Source organism: Salmo trutta, chromosome 38 (genome assembly GCF_901001165.1).
Source record: "Salmo trutta chromosome 38, fSalTru1.1, whole genome shotgun sequence".
NCBI classification, from domain to species: Eukaryota; Metazoa; Chordata; class Actinopteri; order Salmoniformes; family Salmonidae; genus Salmo; species Salmo trutta.
Genome location: NC_042994.1, coordinates 26524152 through 26551954, shown reverse-complemented (window position 1 = coordinate 26551954; position 27803 = coordinate 26524152). Strand labels below are relative to the sequence as shown.

The 27803-nt window shown below is 41.9% G+C and overlaps 1 protein-coding gene across 1 annotated transcript in view; it reads left to right on the top strand.

Annotated features, from left to right (window-relative positions):
- The window catches only part of LOC115178568 (zinc finger protein 239), a 39995-nt gene extending 12192 nt beyond the window's left edge, over positions 1–27803 (top strand). Inside the window, exons 5-6 of the mRNA XM_029739823.1 lie at positions 8596–8613; positions 26529–27803. Of these exons, the coding sequence (XP_029595683.1) occupies positions 8596–8613; positions 26529–27352 (842 nt within the window). The 3' untranslated portion in view covers positions 27353–27803. The remainder of the gene's footprint in view (positions 1–8595; positions 8614–26528) is intronic.

The window sequence follows — 27803 nt, the reverse complement described above, 5'->3', positions numbered from 1 at the left end:
TGCCATGTTATTTTGCCTGAAAAGACATGAGATGATACACACAGGAGAAAAGCCTTTCCACTGCTCCCAGTGCGGAAAGAGTTTTGCCCGGTTATGGCAGCTGAAAATGGATGAGAGAAGGCACAGAGGAGAGAAGCCTTTCTGCTGCTCCGATTGTGGAAAGAGTTTTACCCAGTTAGGGGGCCTGAAGGAACATGAGAGAATGCACACAGGAGAAAAGCCCTTCAACTGTTCCTTTTGTGGAAAGTGTTTTTCCCGGTTGAGGCACCTGAAAACACATGAAAGAATTCACACAGGAGAAAAGCCCTACCACTGCCCACATTGTGGAAAGAGTTTTACCCGGTTGGGGCACCTGAAAACACATGAGAGAATTCACACAGGAGAAAAGCCCTTCCACTGCTCCCTGTGTGGAAAGAGTTTTACTCAGTTAGGGGGCCTGTCAAAACATAAGATATTACACAAAGGAGAGAAGCATTTCCACTGCTCCCTGTGTGGAAAGAGTTTTATCCAGTTATGGGGCCTGAAAACACATGAGTGGACACACATAAAAGAGAAGCCTCACCCCTGTTCCCAGTGTGGAAAGAGTTTTACCCGGTTGGGGCACCTGAAAACACATGAGAGAATTCACACAGAAGAAAAGCCCTTACACTGCTCCTTGTGTGGAAAGACATTTATTCAGTTACTGGGCCTGAAAAGACATGAGTGGACGCACATAAAAGAGAAGCCTCACCCCTGTTCCCAGTGTGAAAAGAGTTTCACACAGTCAAGATACCTGAAAAAACATGAGCTTACACACTCCGCAGGGAAGCCTTGAAAGAATCCACATTGAAGAGAAATATATATTGGAAAGATATTTACCTAATTAGGGAACCTGAAAGACCATGAGGTCACAGACAGTGGAAGTACCTTACCACTGTTCTCAGTGTGGAACGAGAGATTTAACATAACTCATTAATTAACTGATGTATTTAACACATACAGTGCACACACTTGTCTCATATTTTTGACTGACTGTATATTTGTTTATGCCACATGAAATCAAATTGTACAAAGTTAACTCAATGTTTTTAACATGAATTGAACATGGAGTGAGTATGTCTGTTTCAATATAGAGTAGGTCAGTTGTAATGCTTTTTAATTAAATTATAACTTTTTAGAACTCTGGCTTTGTGTATATTCTCTGTGTGTTAATCAAGTGCTATTTAAATGTGATATATTTCCTCTTGTGTTTGCATTGTATATGTATGTGAAAAATAAACAAATGTACAGACTGAGAAAAATGTACAATTCTTATTCCAACAGTATTTATCCATAATGTACATATTAATATTGAGAGGGGTGTACTGCAAGGCAGGATCAATAAGGTAGCCATCTAACTTTTATAAAGAACCAGAAATAACTATGGATTTTCTGGTTCATTCAAAAATATCAACTTAGATATGCGTTTTTCTGACCATGCCCATTTCAAGCGTCTCTTTTCAACAAAATAAAAGATAGCTGGCTAACTCATTGATCCTGCTGTTGTTGTATACCCCTCAGGTGTAAGTCTACGTAGAGGAAAACAGGCCATGTCCTGGCGTTCCACCACCCTAGAAGAGACAATAACTATCACCCCCACCCCCACCGTTTCAGTCGCACATGCTCCTTAATATTTTCCTGTGCGACCTGGAATTTTAATACGGGAGCACCAGTGCGCCTAGAAAAAAATATCACCCAGATAAATACTTTTTGTAATGATAAGGCTTCGCTGTACTCTTGTTTACTGAGTACAGATTCATTAGCGTCATGCTTGCACCATTACTACAGCGAAAACTGCTCATTTCTAAACCAAACAGGATTTGTTTTCTTCCTGTCACGTATTGGGGGGCGCATTTTCCGTTCATAAACCATGTCGCTTGCTGTTCTAAAACTACTTGCGGGCTGTTAACAATTTTCTTTTACATGTTGTTTAGTCATGTTTGTTTCCTCATTATCTAGCTAGCCAGGTAGATAACAACCTGTTAACTGTATTAGTACATTCAAACATTTGGGGGCACAGAAAGATTGGAAACGGGATAACTTCTTCAGGAGATCATAGCAGTGAATGATTTCTCTTGCATGTGGTCGTCACAAACGTTCTTAAAGAGACCGTGTACAATGTTCCATGCATCTCAATAGGAAAATAGTGCTTTTACATCATGTTTAAACCTAATATTACACAAATTGCTTATTTGTCTCAATATTTTTTTGTATTTCTAATAAACTAGTTTATAGGGCACAGAATGTGCTTCAGAAGTAGCTAGTCTTCATATAAGCTATATCTCAATCGATTAAAAAAATAATTCTTATTATTCTGTAAAACATGCAGTTATATTGGAGTTTTTACTCCTGAAACCTATACTATGAATTAGGTTTGAGGAGTTAGTGAGGTAACTTAGTGGTTAACTCTGAGTTCAACTCGAGATAACAAGCCACACGAATGTGTCTCACCTTTAAACCAGGTAGATTTCTATTGTAAGGAATCCTTCAGAACTTACCTGGTCTGGGGCAGGCTACCTCAGGACTAACTCCACTTATCCTGAATCAAGTGTCTGAGCTGCGAGTTGAGGACCAATGAAAATCGGTTTTCCTCCCTCTCGAAAAGATTGCGTCCTTGTCCCATTTAATTTGAGGAAGACTGATTTAAATATTTTATAGATCAAATTGTTTATTTTTTAAATATTCAAATACTGATCACATTACATGTTTTCACACACAGTAAAACTTTAGTATGAATAAATAACTATTTTATCGATAGGAGTGGTGAAAAATGTGCTTGTGCATTGATAAGCACACCAAAGATCACATTAATGGCAAGTAACAATGTAATAAAATAAAGATGCCTACTTCACAGCAGCCTGCTGAGTTTGCAAGTTAACTTTTCCTTCATTTGGATTTCAGCACAAATTAATATGTGGTACTGCCCTGACAAACAAAGGTTGCAGTTTGGAAACTGCAGTAGTTGCAGTCCACTGTGTTATTTTGGATGCACTATGTGCTGCATACTGCAATTATAATGTACTCTTACTGCAATATTTTTTCATAAGGGGGACTCCTCCATGGATTGATGGTTCGGCATTGTCTGTCGGTGTTCCACTAGCCATGTGCGACATAAACACTTACAAGCCTAGCTAGAACAGGCTTGAATAAGCAGTGGGTGCACTATCACTTATAAGCTACAACAGGCTTTATCAGGAATCAAGGTAAGACCCAGATGCAGACTGTCAACGTAACAATGTTTATTGTAACAACAGGGGCAGGCAAAGACAGGTCAAGGCAGGCAGGGGTCAATAATCCAGGGTAAGGCAAATGTACAGGACGGCAGGCAGGGTCAGGGACAGGCAGAGTTCAGTAATCCAGAGGTGGAGCAAAGGTACAGGACAGCAGGCAGGCTCAGGGTCTGGCAGAGAGGTCAGGCAGAGAGGTCAGGCAGAGAGGTCAGGCGGGCGGGTACAGGATCAAAAACCAGGAGGATGAGGAAAGGCACAGAGGACAGGAAAACCGCTGGTAAGCTTGAACGAACAAGACAAACTGGCAACACAGGTATAAATACACAGGGGATAATTGGGAAGATGGGCGACACTTGGAGGGGGTGGAGACAAGCACACAGACAGGTTTAACAGATCAGGGCGTGACAGGCTTGAGTAAGCAGCTGGTGCACTATCAATATCCACCTTCATAATACGGATATAGCCTGAGCTAGAATGTGAAGCTAACTGAAGCTGGCTAGCTTTATACAGTAAGCCTGAGTAGATCTAGCTTGCTTCATATTATACCCCTCAGATCCTGACAAAAGCTTAAGATGGTTTTGGGGGTTATTTAAGCTCTGAAGATCCATTCCCCAAGTTCATAAGTAGTTATCTTGTGCCTATTTGCAACAACAACAACAACAAAAAAACGTAGCGGGAAATACAGAAGTATTTCCTTCTACCTCGCTAGGATCAGCTCGTCCAAAATGTACGAATACAAACTTGAAAACACTGATTATCATGACAATTTTGTCCACGGAGTGAAACTATCATACAGCAGGAAGCCTTCATTCCATATTGTCCATTTTACTTTGACCTGTCCTGTTTTTGGTATGTAGTGTCATATATCAAAGCACATATTTATTTGATAGGGCGCTATTTAGGCCAATGGATCGGAGACATGTTATATACATACATTTACTAGCCGGCAACCACCCGGTTACTCAACCCTGCACCTTAGAGGCTGCTGCCCTATCTATATACATAGACATGGAATCACTGGTCATATTAATAATGTTAAATACAGGGCCTTCGGAAAGTATTCAGACCCTTTGACTTTTTCCACATTTTGTTAGGTTACAGCCTTATTCAAAAATGTATTAATTATTTTTCTCCTCCTCATTAATCTACACTCCATATCATAATGACATAGCAAAAACAGGTTTTTGGAAATGTTTGCTAATTTATTACATGTACATAAGTATTCAGACCCTTTACTCAGTACTTTCAAATCAAATCAAATGTAATTGGTCACATACACGTGTTTAGCAGATGTTATTGCTGGTGTAGCGCAGTCTGAGGTCCTGAGCTCTCTGGAGCAGGTTTTCATCAAGGATCTCTCTGTACTTTGCGCCGTTCATCTTTGCCTCGATCCTGACTAGTCTCCCAGTCCCTGCTGCTGAAAAACACCCCACAGCATGATGCTGCCACCACCATGCTTCCCCGTAGGGATGGTGCCAGGGTTTCCTCCAGATCTGAAGCTTGACCTAGGTAATATTATCTGACATGTTACAGCTACACTGGACTAAACGTTTATAAAGGTAGACCTAGGTAATATGATATGTTACAGGTACACTGGACTAAATATTTATAAAGGTAGACCTAGGTAATATTATACGACATACTGTATGTCGCAGATACATTCATAAATGTATACTGGACCAAAGGTGTATGCCTTGCCATCACTCAGCTTTGAATTGAATTGAAATTTATTTATTTGGGTGAAAACCTATACAACAATATGTATTCCTAGAGGATGGCAAAGTATTAATTAAAGTGTGTAAAGGAATCTGCTTGTGATTTTAAGAAAAGAGCGTACCAGTTCATCACAGATAGTAGTTGATAGTGCCCAACCAGAGCGTCTAACTACGTCATTTTAGATGCCTTCTGGCATGTTTGAAAAGCATATCTGCTTATTTTAAATGGGTTGAATCTACAGCTGAAGTCGGAAGTTTACATACACTTAGGTTGGAGTCATTAAAACTTGTTTTTCAACCACTCCACAAATTTCTTGTTTTAACAAACTATAGTTTTGTCAAGTCGGTTAGGACATCTACTTTGTGCATGACACAAGTAATTTTTCCAACAATTGTTTACAGACAGATTATTTCACTTATAATTCACTGTATCACAATTCCAGTGGGTCAGAAGTTTACATACACTAAGTTGCCTGTGCATTTAAACAGCTTGGAAATTGCCAGAAAATGATGTCATGGCTTTAGAAGCTTCTGATAGGCTAACTGACATAATTTGAGTCAATTGGAGGTGTACCTGTCGATGTATTTCAAGGCCTACCTTCAAACTCAGTGCCTCTTTGCTTGACATCATGGGAAAATCAAAAGAAATCAGCCAAGACCTCAGAAAAAAATTGTAGACCTCCACAAGTCTGGTTCATCCTTGGGAGCAATTTCCAAACACCCAAAGGTACCACGTTCATCTGTACAAACAATAGTATCCAAGTATAAACACCATGGGACCATGCAGCCGTCATTCCGCGCAGGAAGGAGACGCGTTTTGTCTCCTAGAGATGAATGTACTTTGTTGCGAAAAGTGCAAATCAACCCCAGAACAACAGCAAAGGACCTTGTGAAGATGCTGGAGGAAACAGGTGCAAAAGTATCTATATCCACAGTAAAACGAGTCCTATATTGAGTCCTATATCAACATTTTACTCTGTTCTTCGTCTTGCAAGCCAAAGAACACCATCCCAACCATGAAGCACGGGGGTGGCAGTATCATGTTGTGGGGTGCTTTGCTGCAGGAGGGACTGGTGCACTTCACAAAATAGATGGCATCATGAGGATGGAAAATTACGTGGATATATTGAAGCAACATCTCAAGACGTCAGTAAGGAAGTTAAAGCTTGATTGCAAATGGGTCTTCCACAAATGGACAATGACCCCAAGCATACTTCCAAAGTTGGGGCAAAATGGCTTTAGGACAACAAAGTCAAGGTACTGGAGTGGCCATCACAATGTCCTGACCTCAGAATAATTACTTAATCCTATCCCAGGTATTCCTTAAAGAGGTGGGGTTTCAGGTGTCTCCGGAAGGTGGTGATTGACTCCGCTGTCCTGGCGTCTACATGATGCATTGTTACACCATGTTGCAGCAGTATAGACCTAGTCTGTTCATTATATACATCTACATGATGTATTGTTACACCATGTTGCAGCAGTATAGACCTAGTCTGTTCATTATATACACCTACATGATGTATTGTTACACCATGTAGGAGCAGTATAGACCTAGTCTGTTCATTATATACATCTACATGATGTATTGTTACACCATGTAGGAGCAGTATAGACCTAGTCTGTTCATTATATACACACATACATGATGTACTATTACACCGTGTAGGAGCAGTTTGGACCTACTCAGTACTGTTACACCGTCTAGGAGCAGTTTGGACCTACTCAGTACTGTTACACCGTCTAGGAGCAGTTTGAACCTACTCAGTACTGTTACACCGTGTAGGAGCAGTTTGGACCTACTCAGTACTGTTACACCGTGTAGGAGCAGTTTGGACCTACTCAGTAGTGTTACACCGTGTAGGAGCAGTTTGGACCTACTCAGTACTGTTACACCGTGTAGGAGCAGTATGGACCTACTCAGTACTGTTACACCATGTAGGAGCAGTTCGGACCTACTCAGTACTGTTATACCATTTGGACCTAGCTACCTTATTGGGATATTATCTGTTTGTTTCATTGATGTCCTAAAGGCAGATGTATGGTAGGGTGTTTTAAATTCTCACTCATTAAAGATATTCACTAATCAACACATGCTTCTCTTTGTACGTAACAATATAATGATATTATATCATTGTTACGAATCCCTTTGGCCCTGCAGTCTAGGGGGGATGGCAACGAGACCGTAACATAAATCATGCAAATTATAATAGTGATAAGAAACAGTGAGAACCAATAACCACAGACAACTACAATCTACCATCAAACTCTAATGGTTTATTTATAAACACACGGTAATGGGGTGTGAGAAAAGGGGCTGAGCTGGACCCAAGCAAAGAAACAATAATCCAAAACACCCCTAAGCTAGACTAGCCTATTTCCACAACAGCTAGCTAACTAACCAAAAATACAGAGGGTGGTCCGCCCAGTTCTAACTAGGGTACTTAGACACAGTATTCCTACGGGTAATGTATGCCCATGGGCGACTTGTCTTGGTACCCCCTTTTCCCACCAAACAAACAAACAACAAAACAATACTCACAGGATTACCGGACAAATGTGACATGCAGTTGCAAAAACAAAAGAGATCAATACAGAGAGAGGGACACACAGCGAGGGAGCGATTGCGAGAATGAACACAAAGATTGATCTCAGAGTGAGAATGAGCTGGGGAGAAAACAACTGACTGGGTTTTTAAACCAAGGGAAAGGGACTGTGATAGGTTGAGGGAAAAGGAACAGGTGTCTTCTGATTGGGGACTGATTGATGACTGATTGGGGAGTGATGATTGTCACCTGTGAGGGGAGAAGGAGAGACAAGAAACACACATACAGGATACACACACACACACACACAGGATACCTGTATCCGTAACAATCATGAAATAAATGAAAACCTACTTTTTGTCTAAAAATAAAATAAACATTTCCCTTGACTGTTACCCTCCCACCCAGCAGATGGCGATGTGCCTGTTTCAGGCAATGCTGCCGGTGTGACGTATAATCTAATGGACGGGACGCTTCAACAACAACGGCGAGTTATCCACCTCGGTAGCTTTTAGCCAACATAGCCGAAAACATTGCAGCTCTTTAAATGCTTTCGGTGTATATTAGCCACAGTGTTTTAAACACACTAGTCGTATCTACTAGTTAGTTACCCAATTTAATATTTACGTTGTTGTTAGTCAGCTAGCTGGCTGAGTAAATTAGCAGTAGTGCTAGTCTAGTCACTAATGCTAACTAGTTATCTAGCTAACATCCCAACCATGAGCTCACTGAACGACTCCCCTTCTGAAGAGGGGATCTGCTGGACGGAGAAAGAAGCTCTGGGGCTGAACGTTGTCGTGAAAGAGGAGAAGGAAGAAGAGGATGTCACAGTAAAAAAAGAAGCAGAGGGTGAGGCTGTTACAGTGAAAGAAGAAGAGAAAGACGTTAAATTGACAGAAGGTGAAGAAGCGTTCAGAGTGAAAGAGGAGGAGGATGTTACAGTAAAAGAAGAGGAGAAAGAGGAGGATGCAGTATTTGGATTGGGGGAGATGACTGTCACAGTGAAAGAAGAGGCAGATATTTTTGGAATGAAGGAAGTGGGGGAGATTACTGTCACATTGGAAGAAGAAGAAGAGGAGGAGGAGACAGGAGATCTGATTAACAACAGTGAGTAATATCTTAAAAACAGGGGTACAAACTCTGCAGTTGTTGAACTACTGTGTGGTTTTAAAGGGGCATTCTACTGAAGTTCTACACTAATAGTCCTGTACTGTAGGAATTGTGAAAGCTACAAAGAGTGGGGGGGCGGCCAACAAAACGTTTGTGGATCAAATGCTTCCCGTTATATTTTTCACAACATTTGTTAACATCTGTATATCTCTTTCTGTAGTGCTTTGCTCAGTGTCTATGCTTGACATCACAAAAAAAAGCGAAAATCTTCTCATGTGTGATTTCAAATGATGAAGAGGACATGGGTTACCTTCATCTGAAGGTAACCCATACAAATATATAGATATTAAACCCATACAAATATATAGATATTAAACCTTCATCTGAAGGTAACCCATACAAATGAATGGATGTATGGAGGTAGTTTTGTGTTCTGCTAGATCTAGGACAGACACTTCAAAACCTTATTCCTTATTAATAAACATTTTGACCGTCTTTTTTTTGCCATTTATGAATGTGTTATTCAATGCGTTTCTATGGGCTATAGTAATAAAGGCCAAATTCAATATTTAATCAAATAATGTTTAAATATTTTGGGGGGATACCTAAAGGGGCCCTATAATTATAAATCAAATTGCTAAATGATCAACGGCATAACCATCTTAAAACAATTCCATATGTTAGCTCAGTCTAAAAGCACCAACATTCCCAATGTTGGAAATTATGGAAAAATGACAATTTCTGTGAAACAGTAACACTGTTTCTTTTCATAACCTTTTGTAACACAAGTTGATGTTTTAAATTCCCATTTTCTGCCAAATTTTATGTTTACAAATATGATTTTGTATGTTTTTCATCTTTTGAATAGTTATTTTGATACATTTCATCCATTCCATGTTATTCATTCAACGTTTTGAGTTTCTGTGATACTCAGACTGAGAAATTGGCCATTTTCGCTTTCAAAATCACCCTTTTACAAAAAAAAAATATATATTTTATGTCTGGGAAAATGTTTTAAATAACATTTTGGGCTGTAGTTACCCTTTAATTAATGCACCTGGCAAGAGGCTATTCATTTAGCTGTGTTTTTGTAGCTCACATGTGATGGTAGAGTTAGTGAAACAAATACCCACTGGATTGATGACAATAATCATGATACCATTCTGCCGTGTAAGCAGAGGCTACTTTTGGAGTAAACATTTAATTAAGAAGGTTTTTGGGAAAGCCTTTCCATCTACCAGAAGACGTTAGCATCATCGCTAACGGCTATACAAAGTGGTAGACGTGCGGACCACACACACACAGACATTCTACCAGAAGACTGTTTTCATTAACGTTAGCATCATCGCTAACGGCTATACAAAGTGGTAGACGTGCGGACCACACACACACGTTGCCTCTTCAGAAAGTTACAGGAAATACGAATCACTGATGCATTCTGTTCATGTCTTGTGATCAACTTGGGCAAATTAATACATTTTATATACATTTAGTTGATTCCCTACTGGATTTCAAATCATCATTACCACTTCTATGACATGGGACGTTGAAGCTCTCTCCCTCCTCTGTCTACAGAGCACACAGATTGTACCGGGAGGGGTACAGACTACGATTCCCTGTCGACATTCACTTTGTGAGGTGCCTCTCCTCTCAATAGATGGCTAGAATATGCATATTGTTCATTCTAGCAGGAGAGGGCTCGACAGACTAGCCAGTTAAAACTGTTAGATGAAAAGTATACCTAGTAATATGAAGTGGGTAAAATAGTGGGCTGAAAATGAGTGTAACTGGCTGATTAGCCGACGGCCAGCGATGATGGAAAACAGAGTTTAGTACAATAGAGCTCAGTACGGTACAATAACACACATTATAGTGTGTTCAACTCTAGTGTGTAATGAACTCTACTCAACTCTACTATACTGAGCTATACTCCACTTTTCTGTACTGTACTCTACTGTACTCTGCTCTACTGTACTGTACTCTACTGTACTCTACTGTACTCTGCTCTACTGTACTGTGCTCTACTGCACTCTACTGTACTCTACTGTACTCTTCTGTACTGTGCTCTACTGTACTCTACTCTACTGTACTGTACTCTACTGTACTCTACTGTACTCTGCTCTACTGTACTGTGCTCTACTGTACTGTACTCTACTGTACTGTACTCTACTGTACTGTGCTCTACTGCACTCTACTGTACTGTACTCTACTGTACTGTACTCTACTGTACTGTACTCTACTGCACTCTACTGTACTGTACTCTACTCTACTGTACTGTACTCTACTGTACTGTGCTGTACTCTACTCTACTGTACTCTACTGTGCTGTACTCTACTGTACTCTACTGTACTGTGCTGTACTCTACTCTACTGTACTCTACTCTACTGTACTCTACTGTACTCTACTGTGCTGTACTCTACTGTACTGTGCTGTACTCTACTCTACTGTACTGTACTCTACTGTACTGTACTCTACTCTACTGTCCAAACTTGTGAACCCAACTGTGGTTTGTGAATACTATGATTTCCCATTGTAGGCAATTCAATTGCAGAAATTCCGTTACTGATTTTTCAGAAATGTTGATTTGTGCATCTTATCAAAGACTGAACAAAATATACTGCTCAAAAAAATAAAGGGAACACATAAACAACACATACTAGATCTGAATGAAAGAAATAATCTTATTAAATACTTTTTTCTTTACATAGTTGAATGTGCTGACAACAAAATCACACAAAAATAATCAATGGAAATCCAATTTATCAACCCATGGAGGTCTGGATTTGGAGTCACACTCAAAATTAAAGTGGAAAACCACACTACAGGCTGATCCAACTTTGATGTAATGTCCTTAAAACAAGTCAAAATGAGGCTCAGTAGTGTGTGTGGCCTCCACGTGCCTGTATGACCTCCCTACAACGCCTGGGCATGCTCCTGATGAGGTGGCGGATGGTCTCCTGAGGGATCTCCTCCCAGGCCTGGACTAAAGCATCCGCCAACTCCTGGACAATCTGTGGTGCAACGTGGCGTTGGTGGATGGAGCGAGGCATGATGTCCCAGATGTGCTCAATTGGATTCAGGTCTGGGGAACGGGCAGGCCAGTCCATAGCATCAATGCCTTCCACTTGCAGGAACTACTGACACACTCCAGCCACATGAGGTCTAGCATTGTCTTGCATTAGGAGGAACCCAGGGCCAACGGCACCAGCATATGGTCTCACAAGGGGTCTGAGGATCTCATCTCGGTACCTAATGGCAGTCAGGCTACCTCTGGCGAGCACATGGAGGGCTGTGCGGCCCCCCAAAGAAATGCCACCCCACACCAAGACTGACCCACCGCCAAACCGGTCATGCTGGAGGATGTTGCAGGCAGCAGAACGTTCTCCACGGCGTCTCCAGACTCTGTCACGTCTGTCTCGTGCTCAGTGTGAACCTGCTTTCATCTGTGAAGAGCACAGGGCGCCGGTGGCGAATGTGCCAATCTTGGTGTTCTCTGGCAAATGCCAAACGTCCTGCACGGTGTTGGGCTGTAAGCACAACCCCCACCTGTGGACGTCGGGCCCTCATACCACCCTCATGGAGTCTGTTTCTGACCGTTTGAGCAGACACATGCACATTTGTGGCCTGCTGGAGGTCATTTTGCAGGGCTCTGGCAGTGCTTCTCCTGCTCCTCCTTGCACAAAGGCGGAGGTAGCGGTCCAGCTGCTGGGTTGTTGCCCTCCTACGGCCTCCTCCACGTCTCCTGATGTACTGGCCTGTCTCCTGGGAGCGCCTCCATGCTCTGGACACTACGCTGACAGACACAGCAAACCTTCTTGCCACAGCTGGCATTGATGTGCCATCCTGGATGAGCTGCACTACCTGAGCCACTTGTGTGGGTTGTAGACTCCGTCTCATGCTACCACTAGAGTGAAAGCACCGCCAGCATTCAAAAGTGACCAAAACATCAGCCAGGAAGCATAGGAACTGAGAAGTGGTCTGTGGTCCCCAACTGCAGAACCACTCCTTTATTGGGGGTGTCTTGCTAATTGCCTATAATTTCCACCTGTTGTCTATTCCATTTGCACAACAGCATGTGAAATTTATTGTCAATCAGTGTTGCTTCCTAAGTGGACAGTTTGATTTCACAGAAGTGTGATTGACTTGGAGTTACATTGTGTTGTTTAAGTGTTCCCTTTATTTTTTTGAGCAGTGTATAAACGCAACATGTAAAGTGTTGGTCCCATGTTTCATGAACTAATATAAAAGATCCCAGAAATGTTATTTCTCTATAATGTTGTGCACAAATTTGTTTACATCCCTGTTAGTGAGCATTTCTCCTTTCCCAAGATAATCCATCCACCTGACAAGTGTGTCATTTGTTAAACAGCCTGATCATTACACAAGCGCACCTTGTGCTGGGGAAAATAACAGACCATTCTAAAGTGTGCAGTTTTGTCACACAACACTCAAGTTTTGAGTTTTGAGTGAGCGTGCAACTGGCTTGTTGACTGCAGGAATATCCACCAGAGCTGTTGCCAGAAAATTGAATGTTAATTTCTCTACCATAAGCCGCCTCCAACTTTGCTTTAGAGAATATGGCAGTACTTCCAACCGGCCTCACACCCGCGGACTACGTGTAACCATGCCAGCCCAGGACCTCCACGTCCAGCTTCTTCACCTGTGGGATCGTATGAGACCAGCCACCCGGAAAGCTGATGAAACTGTGGGAAACTGTGCACAACCAAAGAATTTCTGCACAAACTGTCAGAAAGCGTCTCAGGGAAGCTCATCTGCATGCTCATCATCCTCACCAGGGTCTTGACCTGACTGCGGTTCGGCATCGTAACCGACTCCAGTGGAATAATGCTCACCTTCATTGGCGTCTGGCACGCTGGAGAAGTGTGCTCTACACTGATAAATTCCAGTTTCAACTGTATCGGGCAGACAGCGTAGCGTTTATGGCGTCGTTTGTGGGCGAGCGGTTTGCTGATGTCAAGGAATTGCATTTTATCGATAGCAATTTGAATGCACAGAGATACCATGACAAGACCCTGAGGCCCATTGTCTCAGGCACTTCCATCGTTAAGACGGTGGATGAATCAAATGACCCTCCATCATTAAGAAGGTGGTGGTTGAATCAAATGACCCTCCATCCTTAAGTTGGTGGATGAATCAAATGACCCTCCATCATTAAGAAGGTGGTGGTTGAATCAAATGACCCTCCATCATTAAGAAGGTGGTGGTTGAATCAAATGACCCTCCATCGTTAAGACGGTGGATGAATCAAATGACCCTCCATCGTTAAGACGGTGGATGAATCAAATGACCCTCCATCGTTAAGACGGTGGATGAATCAAACGGCCCTCCATTGTTAAGACATCGTCATATATACACTACCGGTCAAAGTTTTAGAACACCTACTCATTCAAGGGTTTTTCTTTATTTTTACTATTTTCTACATTGTAGAATAATAGTGAAAACATCAAAACTATGAAATAACATATATGGAATCATGTAGTAACCATGCATTCCAGGTGACTACCTCATGAAGCTGGTTGAGAGAATGCCAAGAGTGTGCAAAGTTGTCAAGGCAAAGGGTGGCTATTTGAAGAATCTCAAATATAAAATATATTTTGATTTAACAATTTTTTGGGGGTTACTACATGATGATGATTGAAATGAATCATTGTTTATTAACAGCAAGCTGGAGAGGTCACAGTCAACCTGAAATGAATCATTATTTATTAACAGCAAGATGGAGAGGTCACAGTCAACCTGAAATGAATCATTGTTTATTAACAGCAAGCTGGAAAGGTCACAGTCAAACTGAAATGCATAAAGTACCGGTCTGCAGGGAGCTCCTCCGGGGCAGTCCTGTTAGATCTCTTATATACTGCTAACACAGACAAGTTATATTTGCATGATTTAGCTTATTCGTCATTCACAGTTAATTCATCATTAACGTTTGGTTCATGCATGTGACAGACCAATACCTCACGAGGCTTCTTCTCTCCAAGCTGAGACCTTGAAACTGAGATATCCCTTTCGTTCTCAAAACAAGGGTCTGGGCGTATTGCCAAATTGCAGATACTGATAGTGAGGATTCGTTCAATCAGTCACTTACATGAACACAGACATTGGTTATTAGAAAAGCACAAACATAACATTTTCCATCTCAATAGCATCAGAGAGGAAGAAGTGAAGCGAGAGGTTTCACTCTTGTCAAAAGAAATGCATTGGGCATATATCGGCTTATTTTGGACCAGAACTGGTCGCCTGCCTTCACGCCATTGGGACAACTCCCATTGTTAGAGCGGAGACTTGAGAATCTTGTCATAATATACAGATCTCTGATAGTATTTTCTTGTTGTCACATCATTTTACTGTTTGGGGAAAAAAATGTAACAGTTTGTTGACCGCTTAATGAGGGTGGGTTAGCCGACATCAAAATTAATCGAAATTTGTATCCCTAGACAAAATACCTTTCTGAAACAAAAATGGCTGTAATAATCTTGTTTACATGGACACATCTGAACTCAGTTTACCTGATGGCACTGATAAATGCAGAAATATCGCCTTTTCAATATATATCTTCTGCCACAGCTATTATGGTATTTTTGTGAAGCATATTTGATTCTGAGTTCAGACATATACTGTGTAACGTTATGTGAAAACGACTTCTGAGACGCAAACATTTAGTTGTTTCAGGACTCACTTCACTCGTGCTAAAGGCTGGCTCGGCTGGTGCTAGCACATGCACAGCTGGAACGCAGAATAAGGTGTTTACATGATAATTAACTTAACCCCTTATGTACCATTCTAGCCCCATCTAACCTTAACCCCTAATGTACCATTCTAGCCCCATCTAACCTTAACCCCCTTATGTACCGTTCTAGCCCCATCTAACCTTAACCCCTAATGTACCATTCTAGCCCCATCTAACCTTAACCCCCTTATGTACCATTCTAGCCCCATCTAACCTTAACCCCTTATGTACCATTCTAGCCCCATCTTAACCCCCTTATGTACCATTCTAGCCCCATCTTAACTTAACCCCCTTATGTACCATTCTAGCCCCATCTAACCTTAACCCCTAATGTACCATTCTAGCCCCATCTAACCTTAACCCCCTTATGTACCATTCTAGCCCCATCTAACCTTAACCCCTTATGTACCGTTCTAGCCCCATCTTAATCCCTTATGTACCATTCTAGCCCCATCTTAACCCCTTATGTACCGTTCTAGTAACAACCCAACAATTGGCCACTATCTGTCATTATAGCAAGTAAAGGGAGATTACATTTGCATAAATACATATTTTCATACATTTCTATTGAATAATAAATCCCCACAATAAGTTCTATACATATTTTCTGTACAAACAAAATGCAGAGGTCAGAGAGGCGGATAGCAAAGGGTTTGAACAAGTCCCTTCTGTTACAAACCAAATATTTGACTAGAAGCATGGGGTAATAATGTCTAGATGTTTTTTTTCCAGTGGAGATTAGTTGAGGAATTTCCTGGCAGGGCTGTGGGACAGTGGATGTGTAGGAATAATTCAAATGGAACTGTTAACAGCCATTACCCGGGCAGTATTGTGAATAACTAACGGCAATTAACCAATCGGCATCAAGGATCCAAATGTACGGTTTATAATGAGTCTAGATTAAACCTCATAGGAAGAGAGTTTTATCATGTGGAGGTTTCATTCAGGTCTCTCTGTTTAACTAAATACTCTGTCTTTGGCAGGAGAGAGACCAGACTCTCACTCTGACAGCAGTAAGAGTGCTTCAGGGGAACCAGACCCAGAGACTCCCAAACCAGTGAGACGACTCGACTGCTCCCAGTGTAATAAGAGTTTTAAGTTGTCACGGTACCTAAAAATACATCAGAGGACACACACAAGGGAGAAACCTTTTCTCTGCTCCCAGTGTGGAAAGAGTTTTACCCAGTTATGGAGCCTGAACAAACATAATAGAATACACACAGGAGAAAAGCCTTACTGTTGTTCCCATTGTGGAAATAATTTTAGGTCGTTAGATAAGCTGAAGGAGCATGAGAGGACACACACAGGGGAGAAACCATACCATTGCTCCTTGTGTGGAAAGAGTTTCACCCAGTTAGGAAGCCTGAAAGAGCATGAAAGGAAACACTCAGGAGAAAAGTCTTTCCAATGTTCCCAGTGTGGAAAGAGATTTTCACGATCACAGCAACTAAAATCACATGAGAGGACACACACAGGGGAGAAACCATACCACTGCTCCCAATGTGAAAAGAGTTTTACCCAGTTAGGGAGCCTGAACAAACATAATAGAATACACACAGGAGAAAAGCCTTATCCCTGTGCCTATTGTCCAAAGAGATTTTCAGGATCACAGGATCTAAAATCACACGAGAGGACACACACAGGGGAGAAACCATACCACTGCTCCCAGTGTGAAAAGAGTTTTGCGCAGTCAGGGAGCCTGAACAAACATAATAGAATACACACAGGAGAAAAGCCTTACCCCTGTGCCCATTGTGGAAAGAGATTCTCACGGTCACAGGACCTAAAATCACATGAGAGGACACACACAGGAGAAAAGCCTTACCCCTGTGCCCATTGCAGAAAGAGATTTTCACGATCACATGACCTAAAATCACATGAGAGAACACACACAGGAGAGATACCTTACCATTGCTCCCTGTGTGGAAAAGATTTTTTCCATTTAGGAAGTCTGCGCAAACATAAGAAGAGAAAACACTCTGGAGATGTGTGTACCCATGTTCCCATTGCGTAATGAATATCAGGTTGTTAAATAAAAAATACATTTTCCCAGACAGAAGACCTGAAATCACATCATAGCATAGACAGGGAGTGTTCTGACTTGTTTGACTGTTGTTTTATGCCACATTAGAATAGGCCTGTTTTAGTTTTGAGACAATTTTAAAATGTATTTTATTTTGATTCTACACTGATATATTGGATACATGTAAGAAACCTTACATGTTCATGATATGATTTGGATATTATAAAATGTAAATTATAAAATGGATGAATATTGTGTGTATTTCTTGATTCTAACCTTAAAACCTCAGGACATTTAGTTGTTTGGTTTACAACATGTCAGTCAGAACATCACTAGAGGTCTTCTGAGTGGGTGAATGGATGGCTGGAAGGTAGATAACACAACATGTCAGACAGAACATCACTAGAGGTCTCTTCTGAGTGGGTGAATGGATGGCTGGAAGGTAGACAACACAACATGTCAGTCAGAACATCACTAGAGGTCTTCTGAGTGGGTGAATGGATGGCTGGAAGGTAGATAACACAACACAACATGTCAGTCAGAACATCACTAGAGGTCTTCTGAGTGGGTGAATGGATGGCTGGAAGGTAGATAACACAACATGTCAGTCAGAATACCAATCACTTAGAGCAGGGTTTCCCAAACTCGGTCCTGTGCCCCCCCCCCCCCCCCAACTTCGGTCAATTAGCTCTTTAGAAAAAGGTATTGAACAGACTTTGAGGAATTGTTGGTTCGCTCCGGTTGGTGGGTGTGGCTTGAAGCAATGAGTGACGCATTAAGGGCAGCAGTACATTTTGAACCCAATGATTTTTCAACTGGTTGCTCAGTACAGCACCTATTTATGTTAATTGATCGTTCCACTGCTTTTGTTTGTACTGAACGCAGCTCAGTACTGTTACACCGTGTAGGAGCAGTTTGGACCTACTCAGTACTGTTACACCATGTAGGAGCAGTTTGGACCTACTCAGTACTGTTACACCGTGTAGGAGCAGTTTGGACCTACTCAGTACTGTTACACCGTGTAGGAGCAGTTTGGACCTACTCAGTACTGTTACACCGTGTAGGAGCAGTTTGGACCTACTCAGCACTGTTACACCGTGTAGGAGCAGTTTGGACCTACTCAGTACTGTTACACCGTGTAGGAGCAGTTTGGACCTACTCAGTACTGTTACACCGTGTAGGAGCAGTTTGGACCTACTCAGTACTGTTACACCGTGTAGGAGCAGTTTGGACCTACTCAGTACTGTTACACTGTGTAGGAGCAGTTTGGACCTACTCAGTACTGTTACACCGTGTAGGAGCAGTTTGGACCTACTCAGTACTGTTACACCGTGTAGAAGCAGTTTGGACCTACTCAGTACTGTTACACCGTGTAGGAGCAGTTTGGACCTACTCAGCACTGTTACACCGTGTAGGAGCAGTTTGGACCTACTCAGTACTGTTACACCATGTAGGAGCAGTTTGGACCTAGCTGCTTATTGTGATATTATCTGTTTGTTTGACTGATTTCCTAAATGCAGATGTGCAGTAAGTTTTTTTGCATTCTCAATCATTAAACATTTTTGATTTTATTTACCTAGGCAAGTTAGTTAAGAACAAATTCTTATTTACAATGGCGGCCTACCCCTTGCCAAACCCGGACGACACTGGGCCAATTGTGCGCCGCCCTATGGGACTCCCAATCACGGCCGGATGTGATACAGCCTGGATTCGAACCAGGGACTGTAGTGGCGCCTCTTGCACTGAGATGCAGTGCCTTAGACCCGCTGCGCCACTCGGGAGCCCAAATATCTGCACTGATTAACATATGCGTGTCTTTCTACGTTTCCATATAATATGATCATTTATTGATATGAATAAAAACAGAACTTTTTGTCATCAATGTTCGTGTCCAAAGGATCCTCCGCTGTGTTCCTCTTCTTGCCATGGGAGGAGCTGGGTCCTGGGAGATGTGGTGGAGGTTGATGGAGTTGCAGAGGGCACGGGTACACCTGGATGTGGGCTGGGTGTTGGTGAGAAGGGACGTTGGGGAGAGGGGCCGGAGAGGTGATGAATCAAGGGGCGATGAACCACTTGTGGATGGGCCCTCAAAATCCCACCCTCCAGCACCTACAAGCATAATCCTATGATAACACAGGCACTGAATATTTCACACTCACAATTTCTCCCATCCAGAAAAGAGCTGATTTCACGTGATGAACAAAAATAAACGCAACACACAACAATTTCAAAGATTTTACTGAGTTACATTTCATATTAGGAAATCAGTCAATTGAAATAAATTCATTAGGCCCTAATGTATGGATGTCACATGACTGGGAATACAGATATGCATCTGTTGGTCACAGATACCTTAAATAAAAGGTAGGGGTGTGGGTCAGAAAACCAGTCAGTATCTGGTGTGAGCACCATTTGCCTCATGCAGCGTGACACATCTCCTTCACATAGAGTTGATCAGGCTGTTGATTGTGGAATGTTGTCCCACTCCTCTTCATTGCCTGTGTGAAGTTTCTGGATATTGGTGGGAACTAGAACACACTGTTGTGCACGTCGATCCAGAGCATCCCAAACATGTTCAATGAGTGACATGTCTGGTGAGTATGCAGGCCATGGAGGAACTGGGACATTTTCAGCTTTCAGGAATTACCGATATTTGCGACATGGGACCGTGCATTATCATACTGAAACATGAGGTGATGGCGGCCGATGAATGGCACGACAGTGGGCCTCAGGATCTCATCAGTGTATCTCTGTGCATTCAAATTGCCATTGAAAAAATGCAATTGTTGTCTGTAGCTTATGCCTGCCCATGCATACTGCCAAATTCTCTAAAACAATGTTGAAGGTAGCTTATGGTAGAGAAATGGACATTCAATTATCTGGCAAAAGCTCTGGTGGACATTCCTGCAGTTAGCATGCCAATTGCACCCTCCCCCCAGAAATTTGACATCTGTAGCATTGTGTTGAGGGGCCTTTTATTGTTCCCAGAACAAGGTGCACCTGTGTAATGATCATGCTGTTTAATCAGCTTCTTGATATGCCACACCTGTCAGGTGGATGGATGATCTTGGCAAAGGAAAAATACTCACTAACAACATTCTTCAATAGAACATCAGTTAATTCTTCAATAGAACGTCACAATATTCTTCAATAGAACATCACAACATTCTTCAATAGAACATTACGTGTTGTGTTTATATTTTAGTTTCGTGTAGGTTAGCTAAACATCAGATCACAGTGACTGTACAAAAAGACCCGGCTGCATGATGACTACATACCGTATCTGGCATATTGGTGTCTGTCTGACGATGTTTCACGTGAACCCGAAGCCTGACAGTCAGTGGGACACACACACCACTATTCCTCGTCTCCTTTACCCTTTTCGGATTGCAAACATCACCTTTCTCCATGTTTCTTTGATATCAGTATGGGTGTTCAAATGTCATATCTCCCTCCAGCTGTTGTCTTTTGCTTGTCTGAATACGTCCGCATCAAAGGGTTGTAAAGGTTCTCGTATTGTCTCACCAGCGCACACAGACGCTCCTCCAAAAGTACTTAAGTAAAAATACTTTCAAGTACTACTTAAGTCGTTTTTGTGGCTACCTGTACCTTACTTTACTATTGATTTTTTGACAACTTTTACTCTACCGAATTCCTAAAGAAAACGATGTACTTTTTACGGCATACATTTTCCCTGACATCCAAAATAATGTACTTTTCACTGCATACTTTTTCCCCAAAAGTACTCCTTACATGATGAATGCTTAGCAGCAGGAACATTTTCCAATTCAAGCACATGAAGAGAACATCCCTGGTCATCCCTACTGCCTCTTATCTGGCGGACTCACTAAACACAAATGCTTCGTTTGCAATTTTACCCCTGGCTATCCGTAAATAAAAAAATACAAAATTAAAATCGTGTTGTCCGGTTTGCTAAATATTAGGAATGTGAAATGATTTATACTTTTATTTTTGAAATTACATTTACTTTTGATACTTAAGTATATTTAAAACAATTATTTTACTCAAGTAGTATTTTACTGGGCGACGTTCACTTTTTCTTGAGTAATTTTGTATTAAGTTATCTTTACTTTTACTCAAGTTTGACAATTGGGTACTTTTCCCACCACTGGCACGTAGTAGAAGCAAAGTAGCAGAACGTCCATCTGTGTTTATACCAGAAGGGATACCGGAAAAAATGTGACGTAGACACGGGCGGATCTTCCGTTGCAAAACTCTCTCAATACTGCCCCTCAATCTTCGCAGTGGAACGGTACGTTGCGTATCAATTTCCAGGTAGAAAAAAAAACTGCTTTGAATGAAGGAGCGTATTACAAGGAGCCGCCCCTTTTGTAACGAAAAACGACATCGCCACACTGCGCTAAGCTCCGTCGGCCCTCTGCGTATTGTCTGTAAAGCCTTTTAGTTTACGAACTAGCTCCGTCGGTCGCGGCGCGCATGACCAGAATGATACAACGATGACCCACCAAAGGCATTTCTGTTAGAACATTGAGAAAGAGGCGGAGTTGGACAGTTTTTTTTGTGCCCAAAGCCAACCTTTAAAGCTACACGAGTGGGCGAGCACAAAAAAAACATTACTGGATGAAATACTTCCCATTATATTGTTGTGTAGTGCTTTGTTTAGTCTCTATACTCAACATCCCATGAGAGCAAAATGTGATTTTGAATCTCTGTCATTTGTTTTTAAAATCAAAATGGTGTCTTTACATCCTTCATATTTTAGCTATAAGGTAAGACAGACTGATCTGATTGAAATATCTATGGTGTTATTAGCTCCTTCATATTTAACTATAAGGTAAGACAGACTGATCTGATTGAAATATCTATGGTGTTGTTAGCTCCTTCATATTTAACTATAAGGTAAGACAGACTGATCTGATTGAAATGTCTATGGTGTTATTAGCTCCTTCATATTTAACTATAAGGTAAGACAGACTGATCTGATTGAAATATCTATGGTGTTGTTAGCTCCTTCATATTTAACTATAAGGTAAGACAGACTGATCTGATTGAAATGTCTATGATACCACATCATATATCCTGTTATTACCACCAACTCATGTCTGATTTCGACATGAAGACATGGAAGGATCATTTGGATTAAGTGTTCTATAGACACAGGCCCCACAGGTTATTACAGGTTATATAGACACCGGCCCCACAGGTTATTACAGGTTATATAGACACCGGCCCCACAGGTTATTACAGGTTCTATAGACACCGGCCCCACAGGTTATTACAGGTTCTATAGACACCGGCCCCACAGGTTATTACAGGTTCTATAGACACCGGCCCCACAGGTTATTACAGGTTCTATAGACACCGGCCCCACAGGTTATTACAGGTTCTATAGACACCGGCCCCACAGGTTATTACAGGTTCTATAGACACCGGCCCCACAGGTTATTACAGGTTCTATAGACACCGGCCCCACAGGTTATTACAGGTTCTATAGACACCGGCCCCACAGGTTATTACAGGTTCTATAGACACCGGCCCCACAGGTTATTACAGGTTATATAGACACCGGCCCCACAGGTTATTACAGGTTCTATAGACACCGGCCCCACAGGTTATTACAGGTTATATAGACACCGGCCCCACAGGTTATTACAGGTTCTATAGACACCGGCCCCACAGGTTATTACAGGTTATATAGACACCGGCCCCACAGGTTATTACAGGTTATATAGACACCGGCCCCACAGGTTATTACAGGTTATATAGACACCGGCCCCACAGGTTATTACAGGTTCTATAGACACCGGCCCCACAGGTTATTACAGGTTCTATAGACACCGGCCCCACAGGTTATTACAGGTTCTATAGACACCGGCCCCACAGGTTATTACAGGTTCTATAGACACCGGCCCCACAGGTTATTACAGGTTATATAGACACCGGCCCCACAGGTTATTGAATCAACAAGGCATGAGAACCTGCGGATTATCCTGAAGTGAAAACACAACTAGGTACTGCAAGCATTTCGCTACACTCGCATTAACATCTGCTAACCATGTGTATGTGACCAATTCAAATTTGATTTGATTTGTTCTGGCATGATACAAAGTGGAGGGAAACAATGGTGTGTTATTCATAATAACTTGGGTTTGACTTCCTTATTGCTTTCATGAAATAATGATTATTATATTATAAAGTTGCAGGAGGTCGGAGAGGCAGATAGCAAGGTTTATACAACTCCCCTCTGTTCCAAACCAAATGTTAGGCTAGTAGCCATGGGTTAATGATGTCCCTCTGTTCCAAACCAAATGTTAGGCTAGTAGCCATGGGTTAATGATGTCCCTCTGTTCCAAACCAAATGTTAGGCTAGTAGCCATATGTTAATGATGTCCCTCTGTTCCAAACCAAATGTTAGGCTAGTAGCCATATGTTAATGATGTCCCTCTGTTCCAAACCAAATGTTAGGCTAGTAGCCATGGGTTAATGATGTCCCTCTGTTCCAAACCAAATGTTAGGCTAGTAGCCATATGTTAATGATGTCCCTCTGTTCCAAACCAAATGTTAGGCTAGTAGCCATGGGTTAAGGATGTCCCGCTGTTCCAAACCAAATGTTAGGCTAGTAGCCATATGTTAATTATGTCCCTCTGTTCCAAACCAAATGTTAGGCTAGTAGCCATGGGTTAATGATGTTCTTCTGTTACAAACCAAATGTTAGGCTAGTAGCCATATGTTAATGATGTCCCTCTGTTCCAAACCAAATGTTAGGCTAGTAGCCATGGGTTAATGATGTCCCTCTGTTCCAAACCAAATGTTAGGCTAGTAGCCATATGTTAATGATGTTCTTCTGTTACAAACCAAATGTTAGGCTAGTAGCCATGGGTTAATGATGTCCCTCTGTTCCAAACCAAATGTTAGGCTAGTAGCCATATGTTAATGATGTCCCTCTGTTCCAAACCAAATGTTAGGCTAGTAGCCATGGGTTAATGATGTCCCTCTGTTCCAAACCAAATGTTAGGCTAGTAGCCATGGGTTAATGATGTCCCTCTGTTCCAAACCAAATGTTAGGCTAGTAGCCATATGTTAATGATGTCCCGCTGTTCCAAACCAAATGTTAGGCTAGTAGCCATATGTTAATGATGTCCCTCTGTTCCAAACCAAATGTTAGGCTAGTAGCCATGGGTTAATGATGTTCTTCTGTTACAAACCAAATGTTAGGCTAGTAGCCATATGTTAATGATGTCCCTCTGTTCCAAACCAAATGTTAGGCTAGTAGCCATGGGTTAATGATGTCCCTCTGTTCCAAACCAAATGTTAGGCTAGTAGCCATGGGTTAATGATGTCCCTCTGTTCCAAACCAAATGTTAGGCTAGTAGCCATGGGTTAATGATGTCCCTCTGTTCCAAACCAAATGTTAGGCTAGTAGCCATGGGTTAATGATGTCCCTCTGTTCCAAACCAAATGTTAGGCTAGTAGCCATGGGTTAATGATGTCCCTCTGTTCCAAACCAAATGTTAGGCTAGTAGCCATATGTTAATGATGTCCCTCTGTTCCAAACCAAATGTTAGGCTAGTAGCCATGGGTTAAGGATGTCCCGCTGTTCCAAACCAAATGTTAGGCTAGTAGCCATATGTTAATTATGTCCCTCTGTTCCAAACCAAATGTTAGGCTAGTAGCCATGGGTTAATGATGTTCTTCTGTTACAAACCAAATGTTAGGCTAGTAGCCATATGTTAATGATGTCCCTCTGTTCCAAACCAAATGTTAGGCTAGTAGCCATGGGTTAATGATGTCCCTCTGTTCCAAACCAAATGTTAGGCTAGTAGCCATATGTTAATGATGTTCTTCTGTTACAAACCAAATGTTAGGCTAGTAGCCATGGGTTAATGATGTCCCTCTGTTCCAAACCAAATGTTAGGCTAGTAGCCATATGTTAATGATGTCCCTCTGTTCCAAACCAAATGTTAGGCTAGTAGCCATGGGTTAATGATGTCCCTCTGTTCCAAACCAAATGTTAGGCTAGTAGCCATGGGTTAATGATGTCCCTCTGTTCCAAACCAAATGTTAGGCTAGTAGCCATATGTTAATGATGTCCCGCTGTTCCAAACCAAATGTTAGGCTAGTAGCCATATGTTAATGATGTCCCTCTGTTCCAAACCAAATGTTAGGCTAGTAGCCATGGGTTAATGATGTTCTTCTGTTACAAACCAAATGTTAGGCTAGTAGCCATATGTTAATGATGTCCCTCTGTTCCAAACCAAATGTTAGGCTAGTAGCCATGGGTTAATGATGTCCCTCTGTTCCAAACCAAATGTTAGGCTAGTAGCCATGGGTTAATGATGTCCCTCTGTTCCTAACCAAATGTTAGGCTAGTAGCCATGGGTTAATGATGTCCCTCTGTTCCAAACCAAATGTTAGGCTAGTAGCCATGGGTTAATGATGTCCCTCTGTTCCAAACCAAATGTTAGGCTAGTAGCCATGGGTTAATGATGTCCCTCTGTTCCAAACCAAATGTTAGGCTAGTAGCCATGGGTTAATGATGTCCCTCTGTTCCTAACCAAATGTTAGGCTAGTAGCCATGGGTTAATGATGTCCCTCTGTTCCTAACCAAATGTTAGGCTAGTAGCCATGGGTTATGATGTCCCTCTGTTCCTAACCAAATGTTAGGCTAGTAGCCATGGGTTAATGATGTTCTTCTGTTACAAACCAAATGTTAGGCTAGTAGCCATGGGTTAATGATGTCCCTCTGTTCCAAACCAAATGTTAGGCTAGTAGCCATGGGTTAATGATGTCCGTATGCTGATATGCTTTTTTTCCGGTGGAGATTATTTTATGAATTGCCTGGCAGGGCTGTGGGACAGTGGAGATTAGTTTATAAATGGCCTGGCAGGGCTGTGGGACAGTTGAGATTAGTTTATAAATGGCCTTGCTGGGCTGTGGGACAGCGGATGTTTAGGGATAATTAAAATGGAACTTAACAAGTATTACCAGTGGATTATTGTGAATAACTAACAGCTACCAACCAATCAGCATCCATGATCCAAACTACCCATTTTATAATAAGGGATCTAGACTGGATTAAAGCTCATAGGGAGACAGTTTAAAAATGTGGAGATTTTATTCAGGTCTCTCTGTTTAACAAAATACTATTGTCTTTGACAGGAGAGAGACCAGACTCTCACTCTGACAGCGAGAAGAGTCCTTCAGGGGAACCAGACCCAGAGACGCCCACACCAGCAAAACAACATCACTGCTCTCAGTGTGGAAAGAGATTTTTGCAGTCATCGCATCTGAAAGATCATAAGAGAATACACACAGGAGAAAAACCTTTCCAATGCTCTCAGTGTGGAAAGAGTTTTACCCATTTAGGGTATCTGAAATCACATGCGAGGAGGCACCCAGGTGAAAAGCCTTTCCACTGCTCCCAGTGTGGAAAGAGATTCTCCATGTCAAGTAACCTGAAAAAACACGAGAGAATACACTCAGTAGAGAAGCCTTTCCACTGTTCCCAGTGTGAAAAGAGTTTTACACAGTTAGGGCAACTGGAAAAACATAAAAGAATACACACTGGAGAGAAGCCCTACCTCTGCTCCCATTGTGGTAAGAGTTTTACCCAATCAGGTACCTTGAAATCACATGAGAGAACACACTCTGTAGAGAAGCCTTTCCAATGCTCTCAGTGTGGAAAGGCGTTTGCCCAATCAGGTACCCTGAAATCACATGAGAGAACACACTCTGTAGAAAAGCCTTTCCAATGCGCTCAGTGTGGAAAGGGTTTTACCCAGATGGGGAGCCTGAAAAAGCATGATAGAACACACACAGGGGAGAAGCCTTTCCAATGCTCTCAGTGTGGAAAAGGTTTTACCCAGATAGGGAGCCTGAAAGGTCATGAAAGAACACAACACATACACGGAAGAAGCCTTATCACTGCCCCCAGTGTGAAAATTATTCTAATTTATCCAGTTAGGGCACCTGAAAGAACATAATATAACACACACACGGGAGAAGCCTTTCCAATGCTCCCAGTGTGGGAAGGGTTTTACCCAGAGAGGCTTGCTGAAAAGCCATGAAATACATACAGGGGAGTAGTGACTGGGAAGCGAAGCGTTTCGGTTTTCCAGCCAATCGTGTCAAAAATAGGCACATTACTCAACGCTTTGATCAACACAGTGTACACTATTGGCACCTGCTGGTCAAAATAATTTAGAGCAGGCATATTATTGTAGAGGACGTCCCACGCCCCAAACGTGCGCAGCGTTTTTTGTCTTCTACCAAACCAATCAGGTGGAAACTAAGCTTCAGACTGTTTTTGTTTGTCACATGAAATCAAATTAGTACAAAGCAGGACTCAAATACAAATGTTTTATTTCAAAACATGAGCTGAATATGGAATCAGTTTCAATGTATACACACTGTTAATAAATTGTCATTTTCTAA